Consider the following 23,932-nt stretch of genomic DNA (forward strand, 5'->3'; position numbering starts at 1 on the left):
TGTTTGTTTGTTTTTTTGCCTAATTGCTCTGGCTAAGACATCCAACACTATGTTGAACAGAAGTGGTAAGAATGGACATTCTTGTCTTGTTCCTGATCTTAGAGGAAAAGCTTTTGGCTTTTCACCGAGTATGATGTTAACTGTGGGCTGGTTATAAGTGACCTTTATTATGTTGAGGTACATTCCCTCTATACTTACTCTGTTGTGAGTTTTTACCATGAATGGATGTTGACTTTTGTCAGATACTTTTTGTGCATCTATTCATATCCTTATGTGATTTTTATCCTCCATTTTGTTAATGTTGCATATCACATTGACTGATTTGTTTATATTGAAACATCCTTGTATCTCTGGAATAAGTTCCACTCCATCATAGTGTAAGATACTTTTAGTGTATTATCATATATATTTTTGCTTGTTTATTATGTCTTTTCCCCCACTTGGAATGCTAGAATGTAACCTCCACCAAGGAAGAGACTTTATTACTCCATTCCTAGTGCCTGTAACAATGCTTGCTATATGGCAAGCACTCAAAAAATATTTACTGAATGAGTGATGAATGAGTGAATGAAAGAATAGGTGCATCTACAAGGGAGCAGTAAACCATAGCATATCCACCCTAAGAAATTTTAGGTAGCCATTAGATACATTCCTGAAGGCCATTCCGAGGATAAAAGTGGGTTTGACACAGGGAAGAAACTGATAATGGTAAAATAAATTATTGCCACCCTTAGCATATGCTCTCCATAATTTCAAGGGCCTCCAGAATTTCAGGACTGTCCTAGCCCATTAGAAGCCTGTGGTAGGTGTGTCTGAGTGGTGGGGGTCACATGCCTGCCTTCTTGCTGCAAGAGGTCTTGGGGGAAGCAAATGGAATGTAGCTCCCACCCAGGAGATAAAGGTGGAGGAATTCCTCAGCATGACAAGGGACGTCATACGCTGGGCTATCAAAAAGAATGATAAATGCCCATTAGAACCTCAGAAGATCAGAGAGAAAATATCTCACCTCGTTCGGTGGAATCACAGATGTAGCAGAGGCCACAGGTCCTGGACCTTTCCTTGGGGGCTGTCCCGCACAGAACTCACACATTGGATTTGCCTGGGTCCCTCACCAGGCAGCCAACCATCAATGCAACCTCTCAGGCAATAAGCAAGTTAAAAAATGAACCAAATTATCCCCGGTACCAATGGATACGTGATCCTCTTCCAGGAGTAGTTTTTAGATAACTGTATAATCAAGGTATTTTCTATACCTAGCAAACATCCTGTCTACTGCAACTAATAACATACAGAATGCTTTCATTAGCATTGCTCTTAGAGCAACTGAGGCAATCAGGTTTAAATGAGTGACTACAAAAACATCATTGGCTTTATATCAGAGGGTTTCTTCGAAGAAAATTTTTAATAGATCCCATTTAGATATCTATTATTTCATGTAGATGCTAAACATCAGAGAGCTTAAATTAGCATCATATCATCTTCTATATTTAGTTTTAAGGAGAATTGATACTAAATGTAATCTTAAGTATTTCATGTATAAGACAGATAAGGCAAATGAAAATGACCTTTATATTAGCTAATTTCCATTGCAGCACACAAGTCACAGAGCGATTTTTACATAACCCAAAGTTTGTGGAATGCTAAACTTTAGGACTTAGAGCTCTCTTCATGGTCCTATTTTCAGTATGATTGAAGCTGCTCTTCCAAGCTTCCAAAATACAAAATACTTTAGGGTCATCATTAAAGACAGTATTTTATTGCAGTAATAGCATTCCAAATGATTTCCATGTCCTAAGTTCTGGTTCCTTCTGTACATAGCTATTTTGTCTCTCACCATCTAACCAAGATGCTTCTGGCACAGCCCAGACTGAAGGGTGGGCAACGGACTGAGGAGCCTGGGTGGGGGTGGGGCAGTTTCCCTTCCAGAGTCTTGGGTCTTCCTAAGCTTTCCAAACATTTAGTGGTTTACTTGGGAATTCTGCTGAAGGTTAAGCAGTTGTTATGGGGATTGTCACAACTGAAATCAAATGGCTCTTCAAACCAAAGAATTCAGGAATTCAGGAACTTTCCAGTGTTAATTTGGATCATAGACTACCATCACATCTATCATCCTACTAGAGTTTTCTTTCAGTAACTGCTTAATGGGAGGGTTTATCTCAACTCTGCATTTCCCAAACAGAGCTATTAATCAGACCCAGCTCTATATCCACTGTGAGTGAGACGGGCATAGTTCAGGCCTTCGGGCTTGCCAGGAGGGCAGTAAGCCACTTGTTTTTCTTGGCAGAGAGCTTTGTCCGCATGTGGTTCCTTCTCTTCTTTCCTCAGACCACAAGATTCAGATTCCTCGGAGCCTAGAGGACCCTCAGAATTTTCTTCACCCTGGCTACATCCTGTAGCAAGTACCATATAGTTTAACCCTTCTTGGTTCTTGGTTTCCATTAAGGCTATTGACATCACATCACCTGAATTCAAACAGATTGCACTGCCATCTTCATCTGTGAGAAAAAATGTAAAAGTTACACTGGTATCTATTTGATTTTCTATATCTCTAATATACAGGCTGTATAAGAATTATAACACCACCAACCATATACAGTAGTTCGGCAAACATTTATGAGGACCACCAGGGAATACAAAGATAAACAAGATATGCTTCTTGTCTTTGAAGCTACTGTAGTCTAGTAGGGGAGAAAAACATTACTATGGAAGACAATGTGTGCTGTATGTAATAAAGGAATATGTAAAATGTGGGAGAGAGCAGAGACAATAATTCTGCCATAACTGAACAGGTCACAGCCTTAGGGATAGGAATTAAGTGGTTTACAATGGCCCCTTTTGTCTAAAGTGCTTACCTTTTAGTCCCACCAGCTAAAACATCCACCTTGAAAGATATATCCATTTTGATTAATTTAATCATCTATTAAGATATTCCTTGGATGCTTAACACATCCCAGCCGGGTTCCAAGTATTGATGAGACAACAATGAACAAAGCAAAGTTGTTCTTCTTTGGAGTTTACATTCTAATGAGGGGAGACAGACAATGAACTAGCAGCCAACTAAGTTTGTGTTGCGTGGCGATGAGTGGCAGCAAAAGGGGGCAAGAAAATAATGGTGCGGGTGGAAGGGGGTTGCTACTTCGGAGGAAATGTCAGCAAAGTCCTTTCTAATGAGGCAAATTGCAAGTAGAGACCTGAGCTAAGTGAGAAAATTCAACACATGGATATCTGAGGAAAAACATTCAGGGAAAAGAGAACAGTGAGAACAAGGACCCCAAGGCAGGAGCACACTGAGTGTGAATTGGTGTGGCTGGTCCCCCTCAGCTGTCTGTCTCCCTGGGTCATGTCACATTAGTACTACTTAGCAAATAGGTAAACTAGCATGCTTATGACCTCATAAGGCCGATAGGGAATGGATAGGCCTGGCAAGTTTTGATGACAAAGTTGAGTTGAGGGAGAATGAAAATGACATGAAATATAATAACAGTGATTGTTGTTAACAGTGTTGTTGTTAACAGTGTTGTTGTTAACACAGAGAACATACTATGTGCCAGGTACTGTTCTAACCTATATACATATATTAACTCATTCCTCTATTAAGTGGATACTAGTATTATCCCTATTTAACAGTTGGGGAAACTGAGGCACAGGGGGGTTAAGTAATTTGCCCAAGGTCACATAGCTATAATTAAACCCAGACCGTGTCCCCATATTCACCCTCCCCAATGGGATGGCAGAGCTGCTGTGCTCTGTGAGGAGCCAAGTAGGTGGGCAGTGTGCCCTAAAGAAGTCCTTGAAAGGCATAGACTCTGAACACTCATGCTTGGGGCCAGAGTGACAGCAGAAAAATGGGCAGCCAGAGGGTAACCAGCCTTCCTCACAATTAAGCTCACATTATTTTGTCTTTCTCTATTTAAAGACTGACCTTTTTACATAGAAAAGTAGAAGAATTCTTGCTGAAACCTAACAGCAGAGCTTCTGAAACATTTCACAAAATTCTAGGTAATCAAAAGGGACAAATGCACAATATAAGCATAAATATATAAATGTATATTATGGGGATTGTTTCTTGGTGATCACTGTTTTCCAATTGCTGAGTGTTATTACCTGGATGAAAAATTTATGATTAGAAATATTACTGTTTAGTGGTTTACTTGGGAATTACTGCTCTTTCAAAATGATTATTTCACAAATCAGAAAAATTTCAGTCAACAGAGGGCGGCCCTTCTTTTGTCTCCATCATTCTTCCAACAAGAAGCATCCAAATGTGTGTCACTAAGAAAGGTGAGGTTGGCTGTGCTGCCAACCTTCTGCCCTTAGTCCTGATGTACACCCAGGTTGGGTTTCTTTGGAATGAATTTAAATGGAAATATGGGGAAAATAAACAATTTCAAAGGACTGAGGGAGACACCACTGTAGCTATTTTTTGTCAGTGGAATTTAATGATACGCCTGAACTTCAAAGCTTATTTTATTGTAAGAGCCTGTGAACCACTGGCCTTGCTCTATCTTACGAGGTGCGCATTTGTTTGCTGACCTTCCCACACTGTGGAAGGACAAGATGGCAGAGCGACAGACTCAGCCTCTTGGCCATCATTTCGTGTTCCTCTTTGTCATTCAAACATCATGAAAGTCCACAGCAAACCACATGGATAGTCACGTAGTGTTATAAAATACCTACCCCATAGAAATCAGATGCCAACCTTACTTAATGCCTAAGTGCTGAATATCTTTGGAAGTGTCCTGCTGTTAGGATTATAGTCAACATTGACTAAGAGCCATTGAAACACCCATAAGAACAGTTTTCTGTATATGATGATAGCAATCAACAACATCAAAAGGTGATAGGAAGAAATAAGATATTTGACTTCAAATAGTCCAGGAGCCCAGATTATTGAGGAAATTAGGACGTTCCTGAAAAGGCTTAAAGAAATTAGGCTAAAGGAAAGTTGAGAAAATGTCAAATCTTAAATCTACAATAAAAATATAGCTGCTCTTATTATCAGCAGCTTCACTTTCATACCTTTAATCATTAAACAACATATTTGGAAAAGTTCTACCCATATGTGAATTTAATTTTTTTTTCCTCTTGTTGAGTTATTTGGAAAAAACCTTTTACACGAGGCAGATAAATTCTTTTTATTAACTCTGGCACCGTACGTCAAAGGAAAATCATTAGCTACCTACTTCATTGGTTTAGAGTACTTAAAGCAATATTTAGTAACTTGACCCTGGCAAGATTTCAGCAATTAGTACATCTCCTTATTGCATAAAGAACTTAAAAGAGACAGTGGGAAGGAGGGTGTTTTGTTTGTTTATTTTTGTTTAAAACTGACAAGAAAGCCTGCAGGTCAGACCTTAAGGCAGAGATCCTGAACAAAGCTACCATGTGCTCAGCAACCCTTTCTTTAAGAGGGAAATATTAAAATAAAGACTTCCAAGCAAGACAGGGTATTTACAGACGAGACATATGCCGGCTGACTGGCTATGTTTAGAACAGCAGAGGAGCATTTAGATTTGTTTCCTGTAGGACTCTCTGGGACTGATGAGGTGATGTTTACAAAAATGTTGGGATGAAGTCACTGGGATATTTTTACTAGATGCCCAGATATGTTACTAATCTCTCTCTATCCTCTCTCTACCCCATTAGGTCAGTAGGACCATAAGATAAGCATGGTATTATTGCTCCCTGTAATCCTAATACCCACCATCTCCTGGCTTTTTTTTTCCTTTCAAAAAAGTCTTTCCAATGACTTTTTTACCTTCTTAGGTATCTCCAGTAATAACAGTCAAGACAGACATCTCACTGCTTTGCTAAATACACCCACCAGCCTGTAGAGCAGTAACCTATTATTAAACACATTCTCACTTATTAAAAAAGTAATTAAGTTTAGGCTTCCCTTGAAGGGACTGTTTTATTATTTCTATCCTTTGCAAATATGCCAGTTCTGCCTGCCAGTCTGTTTCTTCTCTCTGCCCCTTTTGTCCAGTCACATCTCAACAATCAAGATTTTTAGTGACTTCCCTATCTCTTTCCATTCCTTACCTTCAGGATTTACATTCACTATAAATAACAGAATGAGAATTTCTCTTTCACTAAAATTGAATTTCTATCATGGCCCAGAATTGCTTGTTGCTCTCTAAATTATCAGAGTTTGATTATATTCCCTGTTAAACTTTCTACATCTTATTCTGCATGTTTGTCTGCTTCACTATTTTTTGACTATTTAGAATTTTAATTCAGTCTGCCAAAAACTTGGCACCTAAATGACCAGGACAGGTCAAGGTATCTTTTCTAGCAAGCCAGAAGTAATAAGGTCTTTCATTATCCCTAGCTGCACAGCACACTATTAACAACAAATTGGGGAAAGTGTGTGGGTATTTTCCTTACAACAGCCATGTTTCTGTGAAGGCTGAGAGCAGAAGCCATGTTCCAGGCATACTAGGACAGAAACCATACTCCATCCCTGCCTCAGCAGTATGGCCACTGACAAATTGCTAAATCTCAGTCTTCTTATCTGTAAAATGGTTATATAAAAATACCCGTGTCATAGGGCTATGGTCAGTATTTAATGAGTTAATCCACATAGCACAGCGAATGGCACATAAAAAAAGGCTACAATAAGATTAGTTGGACTGGAGAGTATTATGCTGAGTGAAATAAGTCAATCAGAAAGAGACATTTATCATATGGTTTCACTCATATGCGGAATGTAAGAAATAGTGCAGAGAATCATAGGCAAAGGGAGGGAAAACTGAATGGGAAGCCATCAGAGAGGGAGACAAACCATGAGAGATCCTACTATGGGACACAAACTGATGGTTGCTGGAGGGGAGGTGAGTGGGGGTATGGGGTAACTGGTGATGGGCATTAAGGAGGGCATGTGATGTGATGAGCACTGGGTATCTGAAACTAATGATGTACTATTTTTTGGCTAATTGAATTTTAATTTTAAAAAGATAAGAAAAATAAATAAAAGCCATTCACAAAAAGGGTTTTATTCTCAGCATGCCTGGGGGGCCCAGTGGGTTAAAGCCTCTGCCTTTGACTCAGGTCATGATCCCAAGGTTCTGGGATCGAGCCCTACATCGGGCTCTCTGCTCAGTGGGGAGCCTGCTTCCATTCCTCTCTCTCTGCCTGCCTGTCTCCCTACGCGTGATCTCTATCTGTCAAATAAATACAATCTTTTTTTAAAAAGGGTTTTATTCTCTATATTTAATGTGAGCATTTGTTTGTGACTTATCTCAGCCTCACAGATGAACTAGGTAATGCAACGTAGTAAAAAGTTTTCTTAAGGGTTCATAGAGACTTCTGGTAGGGGCTACAGTAAAGGTCAACTCTCAGGCCCTCTTAAACTCCTTATGACAGCCTCTGTGATTTTTATAAAGTGTCTGAACACATTAGAAGTAAAGGACTCCATGAGCAAAGAGATAGATTTTAAAAAACGCAATACGCATCAGCTGTAAGATCCTGCATCCCCCTGGAGCTCTTTACCTCTGCAGCATTTGACCACTCCTTCCTTCATGAGCCTCTCTCATTTGGATTTGACAATACTCTCTTAGGACCTTCCTGTCCCTTTCTGGCTTCTCCTCTCTGTGCCGCCATCTTTCTTTGCCAGTCCCTAACATCTTGACTGTTCTCTAGGTCCCAGCCACCATTCACTCTTTTTATTCTGTACACTCTAATTGACTGACCTCATCTACACCCTTGACTTCAACTCCCTATATTTAGAGGACAGACCCTCCAACTGAATATTAGGCTTCTCCACTTTGCCCATAGCCTGCTCAAATCAAAACTGTGCAAAGCTGTTCTTCCTCCAATGCACCCCATCTCTGGGAAGAGCAACACTTTCACCTAGTTTCACAAATCACCAAGATTCACCATTGTCTCCTCTCTCTGTCACTCAGATATCAAATCCTACATCTACCTCTGGGCTTCATTCCTTCCTCTCTATACCTGTTACCATTCATTAATTCAACTTTCATCATTTTCATTTTTTTAACCTGAATTTTTCTGTATGACTACTCTCCCTCCAATTCCCTCCCTTGCCATCTCCCACCCTCTTGTGTGATAAACTACATGCGGGTCCATATATACCCCATTCTTTATTATATCCTGCCTTTCTACATACTGTGCCTCTGTCCTGAAATATTGTTTTTCTCACCTCCCTGCAAAACTGAGCTTGGAAGTTACCTCTCTCTGGTGGCTTTTATTGACTCTCTGACATATGATATGGACTTGGCATCCTTGCTCTGGACTTCCACAGTATATGGCAAGTAAAAATGCCTCCTATTCCCTGAAGAAGATGAAGCATAAAATCATCTGCTCCCCAAACCCTTACACATCAGCTCACTTATCAGAAAAAAGATAGCATAGAACTGAGCAGAGAATCTACTTCCCACTTGGTCCTCTAGATTACATCACCTTTATCTCTGAGTCCAGCCAATATGTATACAAAATACATAAATGAATATTTCTGTAAATGGTTGTAAATGCATGTTAAATATCTAAAAGCATATAACCAAGTTGCTAACTATGGCTAGCACTTGAGAGTAAGAACAGAGAGGAAGTAGGAGATTTTTGCCTTTTATTCTGTTTAGATAATCTTATATGTTTTTAACCATAAACATAAACGTAACAAAGATCTTTAAAATGTAGATACTGTTACAAAATAACATAACAAGAGCAGTTACCGAGATTAATTACTGGGAAAGTTTGAAAGAAAACTGGAAAGAAATCAGGAGTCATTTTTATGACTGATGTCAAATAACATAGAAACTCTTTTTAAAGGCTTTTAAAAAAGATAATAATTTAGCTTAATTTTATAAGGTCTGCAAAAGGGTCAGTCACAAATTTGAATCAGCGTCTTCTCAGTTAAGTGCTGCTTACAGAGGTAGGAGCAGTGATTTAGTAAGAAAAACATGCTTTCAACACCAGGCAAGCAAAGCTACACTGTGCTTGCCATTCACGTGTCTACACCGTGGGCTCTACCCAGTTACTGCCATTTATCTATTTTAGGAACAAAAGATTTCCTTTTACATATTGGCAAACAACCCCGGATTGTGGTTTCTCTCAAGTTTCCCTATGTGAGGTTATCACAAATAAGAACCAGGCCAAGAGGAACAGATTCAAATGGTTTCAACAGAATAACAGGGACAGAGATGCAGTCCTGTGACAAGGACAGCCAATAAAAGCAGTGCTCACAATTAAATTTTATATTTTGTATACTTTAATTTTGTATTAAAGAAACTGACTCTAATTGCTCAAAGGAAAGAAATACTCTTGCCTCCTTTTTTTTTTTCTTAAAACACATTAAATTTAGGTGCTTAACACTATGCCTTGCAACTAGTCAATAACTGCTGAAATAATTGTTTAAAACTTTTATCAAAATTCCATTTAGAGAAATACATTAAGTAAATACTTAGAAAATGAGAAGGACTCAATAGTATCTAGAATGGCTTCTGGTCTGCTTTTCCTTATCCTGTGTGATCTTCACACAGGCACAGATATGCACAGAACCCTCCAAAATGATGGGGCCACTGCCCCAGTTGGCACTCCTCAGAGCTCAGTCTGTCACTCAGCACTCAGAACCAGCGGAGTTCCGCAATGGGCAGGCAGGTGGAGCCAGTGTGGGACAATTACCAAGGCTTCTCTGATGAGGGCCCTGAGGCCTGCTCAAGACAAGCACAGCCCTCTCCAGTCTGTCACTTATGGCTCATTTCAAGAAGCCAAATGATCCATGTTATTTCCATGCATGTCATGGAGTCTAAGTTACCCCCAATTCATATTCAGATATACAGCATGCAAGACAAACAGGTGTTCATCCTGTGCTGTGTGTTCTTCCCTGCTGTTAGTCAAGAGCATTGCTGCAGGCAAAGGTCTCACTCTGCACTCCGTGACAGCCAGCAGCCTCTCCATCAGTCACTGACTTCGGAGAGATGCTGACTTGTGGTCTATCTTGCCAGCTTCCCTTCTAAGCAAAAGGGTCTGTATTCACAAAGGACCCTGGGAACTTATAATAACCAGACGAAGTGCTAGAGCAGCTAGAACTGGATCATTTTAGAATTCATTTTAACCAAGTAGGCCAATGTATTATAAATCTGACTTTGGAAATGAATTAAGTGACTACTGGGTTTTAATTTCATTTTGTACTTTTCATTGAACTCAAAACCATTAGTCTGCCCGTTATAGCAGAAAGCTTCCAGAAGATTATTGCCTTATTTACCAAATTACTGAAGTTGTGGTCTCAGACTAGACCTTAACAAGGCGTGAGCCACTCCAAAAATCGTGGCAAAATTACTCAGCAGTTAGACACATGATTAGATATATACATAGCATCACAGATGGCTCTTAAAAACAGTGCTCAGTGAGAAAGAAAAATTAGCTTTACAAATGCAGCAGCATCTGTGTGTCCAAAACGATACACATTTTGCAGCAAAACATACAGATAAAAAGATACACATTAAAGGCATTAGAATGGTTGCCCAGCCAGAGGAGCAAGGAAATAGAACAGGAGAAGAACATGGAGATAAAGGGACTAAACAAACAAACAATGGAGAAGCCCCACATAGACCAGTGATCATAATGTACCACCAACTAACCGTCTATAATTAACTCAGCTCTGCACTTGAGGTTGAAACGAGTATGAGGGGTGGAGGGAAAGGAGAACAGATCTCACAAAAACAGTCTAACACATTAATTCTCCTCCTTACTACTTCAGATGATAAATCCAGGGGCCATATCACAATTCTTCTTTTTTAATTTAGTGTACAACTCAAGATAATTTCCAAAGAGGAGTACAACGAGCACTTCATTATTATGAAGATGGTGCCAATATATTATTCTTTTGATTTACCATAAAATGTCTTCTATGTATATCCCATTTTTAACCTCTTCAATTCACACTGGAGAGAAAAACCAGAAAATTCTGAAAAAGAATCAAACTTACCTTCAAAGCCTTCATTTATGACTCCAGTGCGGTCTGTTTCTTCTCTGCATTGAGAAATACTATTTAAGGAAACATTTCTGAATAACTGAAGCTGGTCTTGGATTTTGTGGAAAGCAGGTCTTTGGTCAGGTTCTTGAGCCCAACACTGGGTCAACAAATTCCACCTGGATACATAAATGGTGATTGGAGATCATTAGGCAACCAGGACTGATAGTCCATGGAAGGTCATTTTAGAAGGCAACACATTTGACTTATCTCCAGTTTTCCATAATTAATATAAATAAACAGAACAAAATCTGGTTTCTAGTTTAATAGTGCCTTGCAATATGACTAACTTTGTTACATTACACCTTTCTTTTGAAAAGCTATTTCTTTGGAAAAGCTATTATTTGTAACAGTTGTTAATCCAAATAAATAAATAGAATGCTTGGAAAATTATTACTCAACACATAAGGGAACTAACAGCTATAAAAATTATTGAAGACTAGAAAGACTTTACATTCATACATGTCAAACAAAATCTAAGATTACTCCAAGCCGCATAGATCTTAAGTGTCAGAACCCGGAGTATCATTATACTGTCAGATGAAGTAAGAGACTCAGTTTCCTCAGACAGTAATAGCTGGCTTGTTAAACATTATTTTTTCCTTAGCAGTTGTCTAAGGAACGTCTGTGTAGCACTCCTAACTGTGGTCATCCATTCAGCAAAGATTTATTGGACACTTATTATATACCAGCAGTATATCAACAGCTCACAATGTGGCAGTGTGGCTCCTGTCCTCACAGGGAGATATAGATAGTAAATGTAAGAGGGCAACAAAAATTTACCCTACTAACACTCCTATGAACAGGAAAAAATATAGCTCTTTTATACTGTCTGCTACTAATTAGGTCTTTCTTAGAGCCCCCCACCCAAAAGAAAAACAATTAATTCATTAAGTACAATAGAGCTTAAAACCTGGTATAATTCATATTTTAAATAATCTTTTTAAGTAATGCTCAGTCTTTTCTGCTTAATAACTCAATCTCTGTTTGTAGGCTATTCCTACTCTCTCTGTTCTCTTCTACAAGATGGTGGCAGCATATCTTTTGGGTGAAAGTCTTATGTGACTTATAATGGCACAGCAAAGAACACTTTGGACCCCACTGTGCCCTCCAGATCTTTGCTTGTATCAGAGTAGGATGATGAGGAACTCGGTGAGGAGTGACTAGTGTGGTCCGTTCCGCCACCAAGCAGCCCATGGTTTCTTTACCTTTCCTCTGCCCCCAGCTCCCACTGAAGTGCTCCTCCCTTTCCTTTCTCTAGCCATAACCTTCTCTGAGGCTGCCTCACATCCTGTATATGCTCACAAGGCCCAGGGGGATCCCTTCCTGTTTCTGTTGTGTGGCTACAGGATGTTCCTTGGTCAAATATCTAGCTTTCAGCAAAATGTTCACACTGCGTGGAAAGCAAAGTAAGCTTGTGAGTACAAGCTTGACATTCTCTGTCTGCACATGCCCTTCTACCTTATTCCTGATGCTGAGTCTCCATGTCAATATGGGAGAGAGGTCCCCTGCTCAAGGATCAACTTGCCATCCTCCCAAATTGGGAGAGATGGGCAGTTGCCCACACTTGGCATAACTGAAGCCTACAGGAGGTTTTTCAGAACCCAGATATGCAACATTATCACCCTCCTACCTCTATCTGTCAAGGTCTCTTCTTCCTACACTTCCCCAGGGCTTAGAAGGAATGGGGTTTCTACTGCTCCCTCTTTTTAATTAGATTATCCTTACACAGAATTATAGGTTTTAGTTACTCAAACCTGGCACTTAACATACTAACAAGGAGCTAAAGGATTCTAGATAACCTCTCCCTCCTCCAAACCTGGCTTTTGAGTCTACTGATTTACTAAAAAGGTCAAAGTATCTGTTTGGTTGTTTGTTTTTTGGGGGTTTTTTATTTTATTTTGTTTGTTTTTTTTTTACTTCCTGGACCTAGAGGGCAGACTGGGGACAGGGAGAGAAAAACTGATGAAGAAGCATAAGCTGGGAAGTATTTAAAAATATTGGTACTACGGGTGGCGCCTTCTGTTAAGCATCCGCTTCTTGGTTTTGGCTTAGGTGGTGATCTCAGGGTCATGGGATGGAGTTCCATTTGGGCTTTGTGCTCCCTGTGGAGTCTGCAGGAGACTCTCTTTCCCTTTGCTTTGCCCCTTCTCCTTCCCCATCCCTGGCTCACTGATCCTCACTCTTTCTAAAAATAAATAAGTCAATCTTTAAAAATATTAGCATTGGGGCACCTGGGTGGCTCAGTGGGTTGAGCCTCTGCCTTCAGCTCAGGTCATGGTCTCAGGGTCCTGGAATCGAGCCCCACATCAGGCTCTCTGCTCAGCGGGGAGCCTACTTCCCCCTCTCTTTCTGCCTGCCTCTCTGACTGCTTGTGATCTCTCTCTCTGTCAAATAAATAAATAAAATCTTTTAAAAAAATTAAAAAAATAAAAATATTAGCATTACCATATCAAGAGATTAATATGCAGTTACAAATTACAAGTTCTTTAAAAAAAAAGTACTAAAGAAAACCAATGTGAGCTCTAATAGAGGTGGAACATTCTCAGTATGTTGCTTTCAGAAGTGTACTCTGAAGAAGTGATATTTAAGCCAAGGAACTTTGTAGGAAAATAAGATGTTATTCATGGGAACCAGGTGGGGATAGGATGCAGGGAACACACTAGAAGAGGGGAAAGCACAGATAAATTCCTAAATTTGGAAAGAGCTATCTCATTTTAGAAACTGAAAAAAAGCCAGTGTGGTCAAAGAGCTGTCCTTGAGGGGGAGAATGTAAGAGAGGAGATCAGAAGAGGACGGTGAGATCACGCAGGTCTCATTGGCCAGGCTAGGAGTTGGATTTTATGGCACTATGATTCAAAGCTGTTGAATGTTTTTAAGAAGGCATGATCTTCACATTTTTAGAGAATTGTTCCAGCTGATATATGTGGAGAATGAATGGACCATAGAAGGATAAGTTAGAAGCAAAGAAGTTATTAAAGAAGACAAGGTGAGACAACTAAGGTAATGGCAGCAGTGGTAGGGTAAGTATATATTCAATCCCTGGGTGACAATGACCAAGAAATCATTATAAGTATTGTATTTGGAATAGCTAGTATCTATGTTAGAAATTATAACAGAAAACCTCCATTCCATTAGAGTATGGAATGGAAAGGCCATTTCCATCTGTTTCGTTTCTTGGCAAGCACTTCAGGTCAGAGTTGGTACTCAGTATCGGAGTATTATGGGGAAACCTAATATTGGTCTAGTTTCCAGTATTCATCTGACCTCACATACATTACAAGGAATTTACATTCTTTTTTTTTTAATTTTTAAAAAAGATTTTATTTATTTATTTGACAGGCAAAAATCACAAATAGGCAGAGAGACAGGCAGAGAGAGAGAGGTGGAAGTAGGCTCCGGGTTGAGCAGAGAGCCCGATGCAGGGCTCGATCTCAGGACCCTGAGATCATGACCTGAGCCGAAGGCAGAGGCTTTAACCCACTGGGCCACCCAGGCATCCCAGGAATTTACATTCTTGATATAGAGTGCCCAACTTGGCTCTATTTCTTAAAAATGAGACTCAAGGCTGTGAACCTATCTTTTACATGTTTCTTTGTACCTCTCATTTAAAAACAGGGATGACACAAAGAATTGGACGAAAGATGATTAGACTCTGAAATAAAATATCATAATTTATATTTGATCATGCAATTTAAACCAATAGTTAAAGCAGAATCTTGGTGATTCACCTAAGGATTGTCCTAAGAGATGCGAGGAGAAAGTATACTTCACCACAGAAATCATATCCCTTCTGAAAATACAGTTGCAATTCAAAGATATTGCCAAAAAGTAAATAGAATCTCTCAAGACTGCTGTATGTTAATTATGAAGGTTTTTTAAATTTGTTTACAACCTACTTCATTACTTTTTAAAAGATTTTATTTATTATTTATTTATTTATTTATTTGAGAATGAGAGAGAGAGAGTACACCCAGGGGGAACAGCAGGCAGAGGGAGAGGAAGTGGGAGAAACAGGTTCCCTGCTGAGCAAGGAGCCCAAGGCAGGGCTGGATCTCAGGACCCGGGAACTATGATCTGAGCTGAAGGCAGCCACTTAATGGACTGAGCCACCCAGGCACCCCTAACCTGTTTCATTTCTACAAACCTCTCAAGATACTTAATGGAGATGATTCAGAAGGAGAGAAAAGAAAAAGAGCGAGAAGGAAGAAGGGGAAAAGGAAGGAGGGTGGAAGGAGGAAGAAGCCATTCTTATAGTAGCCACTTAGTCTGTTTCTCACCCACTCACATGACCCTCCAAAATTCCAGCCTCTTGTTTCATCCATGTAACTTATTTCAACAGACATTCCTATTGTCTTTTGTCTAAGGGGCTTTCAGTTACATTGAGTTCAATCATTATTCTTAATTTCAGATGGCAAAAATATATGACCTGATAGTAAATCAAATTTTTCTCTCCTACCATCTAGGAGCAAATGAGCAGGGAATTGCCCTACATTAAGAAAAAGGAGCTCTAGAAAGCAACAGTCATTTAAAAATGGGGAGTGCAACTTTCACTCTTAAACAGCATTGAGGTGGCAATGGAATGAAAAGGCATTTATTAGTTTAACAATTCCTGAAACATGCATTTCTCATAGCTTTCAGATAAATTAATAACAACAACTATATCTTTGGCATCGGGTCTTCCCTTACAATACTGCACTTGTCACAATTCAATATCGTGCTTTTACTATATTAGAGTTACAAGTATTTGAACATAGTACTCTAAATAAACTTACAGGTCATTCGCTTTCTTAAAATTTCCCTAGGCTGGTTTTTCTAGCTCTACAAAATACTCACTCATACTTGAAATATTTCACTTGGCTAAGTGTTCAGGTTCAAATTTCTCCATTCACCATGCCAACCCTTTACTATTCTTTGCCTCAGTGTTTTTTTAAGATAGCATGAGACTCATTAGCCATGTTCATTATTGGTCTCTGTGAGTATTACAGCCCTTGAACTCATTAAGCAATTGAAATTTAACAGATGAAAATTTCACATCATCATTCAGTATGAAGGGGATGAGTTTCTATAGGTATTAAAATAAAGCACATAAAATACAGATTTTCCAGAACTCCCTTACTTGTTACAACCAATCCCAAAGAGACAATTAGCATCTAGGTGTACATATTTTTAAAGAGGTGAAGAAAAGATGGTGAACCTTCATACCCTCCCATTGTCACCTCCTACATTCGAGATTCTCTCCAGTAGTTTCGTTACCACTGTGATACCTCTGTCAGAGAACCCCAAAGAGCTCTCACTTGAAGTAGATTGCCCTTTGATCTGTTTCTTCTCAAGAGTGGCATGGATGTTGTGCAAACTGAGAGTTGAAGAGAATACTGAGGACCAGGCTTTCCAGCATACATCCCAGGCTATGGAAAGAAGGGCAGGAATGCTCTGAACTCCTGCATTCCATTAATAGTTGAGCACAGCGTAGCCGTCCATGTGCTCACCTGACCCAGAGTGCACCCAGGTGCTGAGCATTTAGACAGTGAATAGAAGGTGCTATGGGGCTCAGTGCAGACTTTCAACACTCTAAGCTGGGCCTGTGATCTCCGAGAACTGCTTCAAATAAAAATCAGTTCCCTCTGTACTCTAAGGAGAGTAGTTAATCTTTATCATGACAACTTAAGGCCGTGGCCAGATTGAATGGCATGGCTGAGAGCTCCATTTCCTAGCACACATGTTTTCCTGGATGGCAATGGATCCTTAACCTTTCCGGGGGCTCTGACAGGTTGCAACGCTCAGGGGGATGGAACACGGCTTACTTTTTAATGACATGTTCACATCAACTTCAAAGCCACCAGTGGAAAATTTGGGCTTTAAGTGAACTATAATTTTATAAAATTAGGGCAATAATGTATCCAACCTATGAATTATTCAACATAAAGTTATATAGAATATGAAGTTATATAGTTATAGAAGTTATAGAAATTCATGTTATATAAATATAGAATACAAATGTTACATAGAGCATCTCTTTCTGCCTATAAACAGAAATGTTTTTCTAGTACTTTTCTAGCAATGCTTGTTCCTCCTCCTTCCAGTTGCATATTTGGCTACACCTTGGTAGAGCAAAGTTCAACATACCTATATTTTTCTGCTCCACAACCTCCCAGTAATCCTCTCCAAAATAGATGAACACATCCATCAAAATGTCTACTTCAGTGATTGATTCCTAAAGTGGCTATCCAAAAAAACCAAAAAACTGTGTACTTGCCATGAGGCATATGGTACCCCCTGAGGCAGGGGGGAAGAGGCCAGATAAAATGCTAACAGGATAACAAAAATTCGGTACAATTGAAATTCGGAGGAAAATTTCTTCTGAGCATTTGATAGATACATAAGAGATACAAAGAAGTGATTAGTTTGATAGCCAATAAAAAAACATTTCATGCTTAGGTATGCTGGGGTTTTTCCTCAAACCCTAGACCAAAGGTTTTCAAATTCTGTATAATTTCTGACTTCCCATTTCCAGAATTTTTCCATCTCTCCCAAAAGGACTATGAATCCTTTTTAAGCATGGTCACCAAACATGATTGGGTATGTGAACATCTGAGCTCCCTATAAATGTCCCAGAGTCTGTAAAAACTCAATCAGAAACAAGCAGTGATTCAAATATTTTTTTTCTTCTTCATCTTCTAGTTGCAAGATTTAAATAATACAGAAATGTTCACCGGTAGAACATCCAACCAAGGTGCCCAGTTCTTAATCATCCTTTGGCTCCGGGCAGAATAATCCTCTAAAATAACACAGCATGGTCAAGGCAGTACAACCTCGTGCGTATCCGCATACTGCTAATTCCTTTTGCACTTGTCTGTACCACACAGTTTAGCACTTTATTACATGTGGGCTTGTTATCCAACTGTTCCGGGTGCATTTCTTTTCTTTCAAAACACATTCTGAGATGCTGAAGAGCTGGGCTTCTGGGTTGAACACCCATGTTTTCCATACACTATATGGCTTGGTATTGTGCACATAACAGAAGCCTCTATACTTGTTCAGTATTTGTTCCTTTTGAAACTTTTTGGGTCAAACATCCCTTAGGAAAACTTTCAAGACTTGTTGTATCTGCTGAAGTTTTTCACAAGAAGGTAGATTTTACTCAGCAAAATAACTGGGCGTATTTTTCTTTACAGTTAGATCAAAATCACTTACTCTTTTGAGAACCATGAATTTATTAGACTTCAATAGTCACCAGGTTTGGTTTAATAGAGTCACTAATTCTTAGTCACTTTGTGTTAAGTTCATAAATAGATCGCAACCCATGTAATTTTTAATAGTACTATGTCCCAGTATCAGCTGCATCAACAGAGGCCATCCAACATTTAAACAATATATTCCTATTTAATAGAATCTCCTAATATGCAAATCAAGATATTAGCCAAATTAGATCTTCCAAAATAAGATGAATATGTGTGTATTTCTTCATCAGAATTCATCTATCAAGGGGCGCCTGGGTGGCTCAGTGGGTTAAAGCCTCTGCTTTCGGCTCAGGTCATGATCTCAGGGTCCTGGGATCGAGCCCCGCATCGGGCTCTCTGCTCAGCAGGGAGCCTGCTTCCTCCTCTCTGTCTGCCTGCCTCTCTGCCTGCTTGTGAACTCTCTCTGTAAAATAAATAAATAAATAAATCTTTAAAAAAAAAAAAAAAAAGAATTCATCTATCAAGAGTATAAATATATTCTATTCTTCTAAATTTTGTTTCTGAAGTGAACTATCATGCATATATAAAAGACACCATTGTGTATTTAGTAAATTAAATGTCACCATCAACTTACATTTTACGTAGACAACACAAATATATAAATTCAAGTTTTTGTTTTAAAACACCATGTCAGTGAGGCATAAGACTGCATTGGCAAATGTTTTGGGCTTTTAGGTGCTTATATTAGCATTATTAACTTACAAATCATCAGGACAATTTCTCGGTGGCTCCAGTCTCCCTCCTGTTTGCACATAGTTTAAAACATCAAGGTTGGAATGCGTTGGATAAGGCTGATGACCAAGAGTTAAAATCTCCCAAATCAGAATTCCAAAAGACCTAAGGATGTTAAAGAGTTTACTTTAATTATACTTATTACAAACATCATGTTTAGAGTAGTTTGTCCAATGTAATTATTCCTGGGGCTATTGGGGTCTGCTTTGCGATTGGCATTATTGGCCCCATAAAAGGCAAATGGGAGACTTAAAAGTAAGTTGACCTCAAGAAAAAGTAGAAAAAGCAACTGCCTACTAGCAACACTTCAAAGGTGATAGGAAGTTTTAGGGGATACACACACACACACACACACACACATACACACAAACACACACTTTGTTCCTCCTCCCCAGCTGAAACTGTGCTGCAAACCTCCATTACTTGAGGCTTTCATAGTTATCGATGTGCAGACTAATGCAGGGGTAAGCAAGAAAGCATTTCAACTTTTCCCCCATGAGTTTGAACGCTAGTAAACATGGAGAGGAAAGGCATGAATGTGAACTGGCAACACTGAGGTCCAATTTTCTCTCATCACCAATTTTGACTGGGGCCAGTCCAGCTTAAAAGTTACTGAGTAGATCTAATCAAAATTTGGGATTCACGAGCCAACATGAGTGCCAATTCTAGTAATAAAGAGATGCCCAAACCTCCCCAATGCCATACTGTTTTTGAGATCCATGATTTAAACTCTTACCTATAAATTAATGACCCCCACATCCCAGAAGAGTAGGCATTTGGACACATACTTGGACACTGGTCATATTTATGAATTCCTATTAGTCACAGCCACTGTGCTTTTGGACAGAGATAGAATCCTTGAAGTAAATGTATCTATTTCACATTTATGATTAAGATAATGGATCAAAACTGATAAGGGTGAGGGAGGAAAATACTGAGACCCGGGACTAGTCCCACAAGTTTAGATGACCTTTCATTTCTGTTCTGGCTCTGACATTGGCTGGGTCTGCCTGAATTCCTCTGTGTACTGTTAAACTCACCATACGTCAGACTGAGTAGTGAAGATTCCATCCATCAAACTTTCTGGAGCCATCCACCGAACTGGGAGTAGGCCTTCCCCTGTCTTTCTATAGTAATCATTTTTATAGATGTCCCTCGCGAGCCCAAAGTCCCCAATCTTCACTACCCGTGATGGACTGGTGTAGTCTTTCACAGACACGAGGCAATTCCGAGCTGCCAGATCCCTATGGCAAAAGCTTTATTTAATAATACTAATAACAAAGTTTCAGAGCTCAGACAAGGAACCCTAGCAGGTCTTTAGAGAAGAGACACTTTTTACAAAAATTTTTGCTATTTTGAAGTCACGAAACATTTAATTATCTTGTATGTTCTACCCAAACCACAGGTGATTATTGTTTCAACGTCCGTTAAGAACCTTGTATCTAGAATATCACCATACCTGTGAATGAAATGCATCTGCTCCAAGTAGACACAACCTTTTGAAATATCTACACACAGATCTACAAGGTCAACCAAGGTGAGTAAAGGACCATGAAACTGTAAGAAATGAAAGAAAAGTTACAAGTACTTTTCCAGTTTGTATAAAACATACATGTGATGTTTTAAAGGTATTTTTAGTTTGGGTTACAAGAATTCAAACAAGGAAGGAAAGAGCTAGATTTACTACTTTCTACTGAAATATACATAAGTAAGATTTTTTTAGTAGTCAGAGGCAATATAGGATTATTGGAAAGATCTCAGGGTGTCAGTTCAGACAGACCAAGATTTGAAGCCTAGTTCTGCTACGTATGAGTTGTGTGAACTTGCTCATGTTGCTTAATTCACTAAACAACTTTCTCATACATGAAATGGGAATAATAAGACTGGTCATATAGGATCTGAGATAAGATTATATACATATAACAGGCCCATAATAAATAGTAGCTCCATCAGAAGATGTAAGAATGATAATTTAATCAGTACTAGCTAGGTTAATTATTGGCCCAGTGTCACACTGTAATGTCAGGCCATGGCCTTGTGCCTCAGATGAGCTCCCACATAAATGGTTAGCAGCACTCTATTTCAAGGTCACAGATGACTCCTCTCCTCCAGAGAGCCAGCATGCCTATATGGTTGAACCTATGCCAGCTGCACTGATTTCTACATTAAAAAGCCAGTGGAAGTTTTTATTGGTACCATCTGGAAAAAAAGTTTAAAGTTCCTTCCCCAAGGTTACATTAATATCTTGTCTTTCCCTTGCCATTTCCCTGCAAATACCCTGCTCAGGCCATTATCTTCCCTATCTGACACATTCCAAACTTAATCTTGATTTCCATCCACATCCTTCACTGAGCAACTCAAATGATTCCCAACCTTGAAATCCCTCAATTTCTCATAGATGAGTGCTCTTAAGTGCTGCTCCCTCTGTCTCCCCCAACAAGCTCATGTTTTGTCCCCAAACTAGGAAGACCTTCCCTGTTCTCAGACTCAACATCACCATGGTCCCACTCGACCACACCTCAGTCTGATAGTGAGGTTTGATCTTACTCCCAGGAATCAATCCCCCTGCAACACGGTTCAGATCCAGCAGACACCAGACACGGGCCTCTTGGCTAGGTCTGAGCTCCTGCTAGGTATCCCGACTGGTTCCTCGGTTCCTCTGTGAGTGGAATCCTGTTCTGCTTTTGGCAAAGCCCACTCTACTGAAGATGCTCCTTGCTTAGAATCTAATCTTTCTTCTGAACTTCAGGCTGATGGCTAGCATCACGTCCCTGTGCACAGATTTTAATGCTGCCTGCTTGCCTAGGTGTCTAACTATCCCTTGCTCCTGACAGCCCCTGTGACAACCTTTTAGGATACTTCATCACCCCATGTTGTGGCTCCTGGACTCCAGATGCTCCTGCCCTGGGCTGTCACCTATCATCTCTTGCCAAGCCCCCAGACATACGGAGCCTCCACCTGGGTCTGTTCCTGGTCATGGATTTTCATGATTCATGTGGGAAGATGTTGTTTCAGAGACTATTCTCTCCCCTACTTTCGTTGTGTCTCAAATGGAAGACCTCTTCCATGAAGCCTTCCCAGTTCTCCTGAGTTGGAAATCATCTCTCTCCTCTTGGCTTCCACAATATAGTCTCTACTGCACTCCAATAAGCCCTCCTGCTTTCTATCTTAGATAGGTTATTTATACGTGACTTACCTCTCTACCATGTGGCAAAGTCCTTGAAAGCAAGAGCCATATCCTTCACTATTGTATAATAAACATGCAGCAAAAAAAACTTATGAATTGACTGTATCTAGCTATTTATACTATTTTGATAGGTTGGTTTTGGTTTTGTTTTTTACTTTCTTCTGTCTTAATAGAATCTTAGGCTATCAGAGTTTAAAAAGAAAGAAGAGCCTGAGAACATTTTCAATTCAAGATCCCATTTTATAGATGCAGAAACTGAGGTCCTGAGAATGAAAGGCTGGACCAAGGTGTATGGGGCTAGATGCAGTCAATCCTGGTGTATTTGACCCAGCACCGCCATCTTGGACCCGGGATAGGGAAAGCACGCGTGTGGCTGTTCTGGAATGTTGCCTCTGAGCATTCTCTGTGGAGGAAAGGCTGGCTCCAAATGAACTTAGTATAATGGGGACTTAGAACCTGTGGTGTTCTGGCACTCAGCACCTACCAGCATTCTACCCACTGGTGGGAGTAAGGGCAGTGAGGCACAGAAGCTATCCTGCCCAGGAAAGGCCGTGGAAGAACCCTTGAGAACCAATCAGTAGAGCCATCAGGATCCTGACTAAGTAGGAATAATTTGGAAAGAGCTGGCCCATGTTTTCCATTTCACCCCCTCTTCTTGACCCCAAACAAACAAAGCACAATCTACAGATAAATGGTCTTGTTAAAGATGGGGACTAAGTGTGTGCATTTTTAGTCCCACTCTCTCCCCAAACCTTACTAAGATGACAGTAGAAGGAAAACGGTTATAATCTTACAAGTACAAATACATCAGGAAAATAAGTTTAGTGCATGAAACATTTGGGGGAAGCAAAGCGGATGCAGGGGTGGTCCTTCAGTAGAGCTGAGAGACAGCTGGGCTGCCTGTAGGGGGAGAGGCAAGAATTAGGCTGTGTTTCACTAGAAAACTCTCTACAGGCTCTGCAGTTGGAGGTAGCAGACATCTCTGAATGCAGGGGTGCGGGGCAAGCCTGGAAGCAAGAGGAATGTTTGGAAGTTTATTTTAGGAGCTAACTAGATCCCAGGTCCTCCCACCACAGCAGGAGGCTTTCCACTGTAGAAAACACATACATACACACACACACGTGTGTGCGCACACACACGGAATTAGAACAACTCCAAGTTCAAAGATATCAGTCACACTCAGACACCGTGCTGAAAATGGAGGGGAAAATTAAATGGGAGCCCCTATACTCAGCCCTTGGACCTTCACCCTCTCCCCTCTCACCTCCCTGAACTGAGGCTTAGGCCCTGATAGCCCAGGCAGGACACCAGCAGATTCCTCCCTGGGGAAAGTGGAGTGTGCCAGGGAAGACACCCAGATACTGTCCTTAGGGGATCTGGGAACCCCCAGTGAAAAAGCAGGGTCCCACATGACAACCAAAAGGAAGCTACCACAGACACACAGGTTCCAGTCAGCCTCTTAGAACTCACTGTTAAATAAGAAGACCAGCCAGAAATCACCACACTGCTTGAAAAACATCTCACATTACAAACAGATCTCAGAACAAAGAGGATAAAGGAAATCAGGACAATGCAGGAAGCAAATTAATACTTTAAAAAACTATAGTTAGTGTCCTAGGAAAGATTAGAGAAGATTTTGCCCATATGAAAAAAAAAACCACAATATTATTTTAAGAAGCAATCAAAACATAAGAATGATTCCATGGAAAATTAAAATCTTAAATTCTATTTTAAAAATTACAGAAAGCTCCCACAGTTGAGAGCACAAATACAGAGTTGGAA

The 23,932-nt window shown here is 39.9% G+C and overlaps 1 protein-coding gene across 1 annotated transcript in view; it reads right to left on the reverse strand.

The window, feature by feature from the left end:
* Positions 1–1,754: 1,754 nt before the first annotated feature.
* Positions 1,755–23,932, reverse strand: part of LOC111147671 (ROS proto-oncogene 1, receptor tyrosine kinase) — a 123,896-nt gene continuing 101,718 nt past the window's right edge. Inside the window, 5 exon segments of the mRNA XM_022503877.1 lie at positions 1,755–2,495; positions 10,946–11,109; positions 18,934–19,068; positions 20,004–20,207; positions 20,423–20,520. Of these exon segments, the coding sequence (XP_022359585.1) occupies positions 2,185–2,495; positions 10,946–11,109; positions 18,934–19,068; positions 20,004–20,207; positions 20,423–20,520 (912 nt within the window). The 3' untranslated portion in view covers positions 1,755–2,184.

The sequence above is a fragment of the Enhydra lutris genome, unplaced genomic scaffold (genome assembly GCF_002288905.1).
Source record: "Enhydra lutris kenyoni isolate GAN:26980312 unplaced genomic scaffold, ASM228890v2 scaffoldscaffold17, whole genome shotgun sequence".
Taxonomy (NCBI): Eukaryota; Metazoa; Chordata; class Mammalia; order Carnivora; family Mustelidae; genus Enhydra; species Enhydra lutris.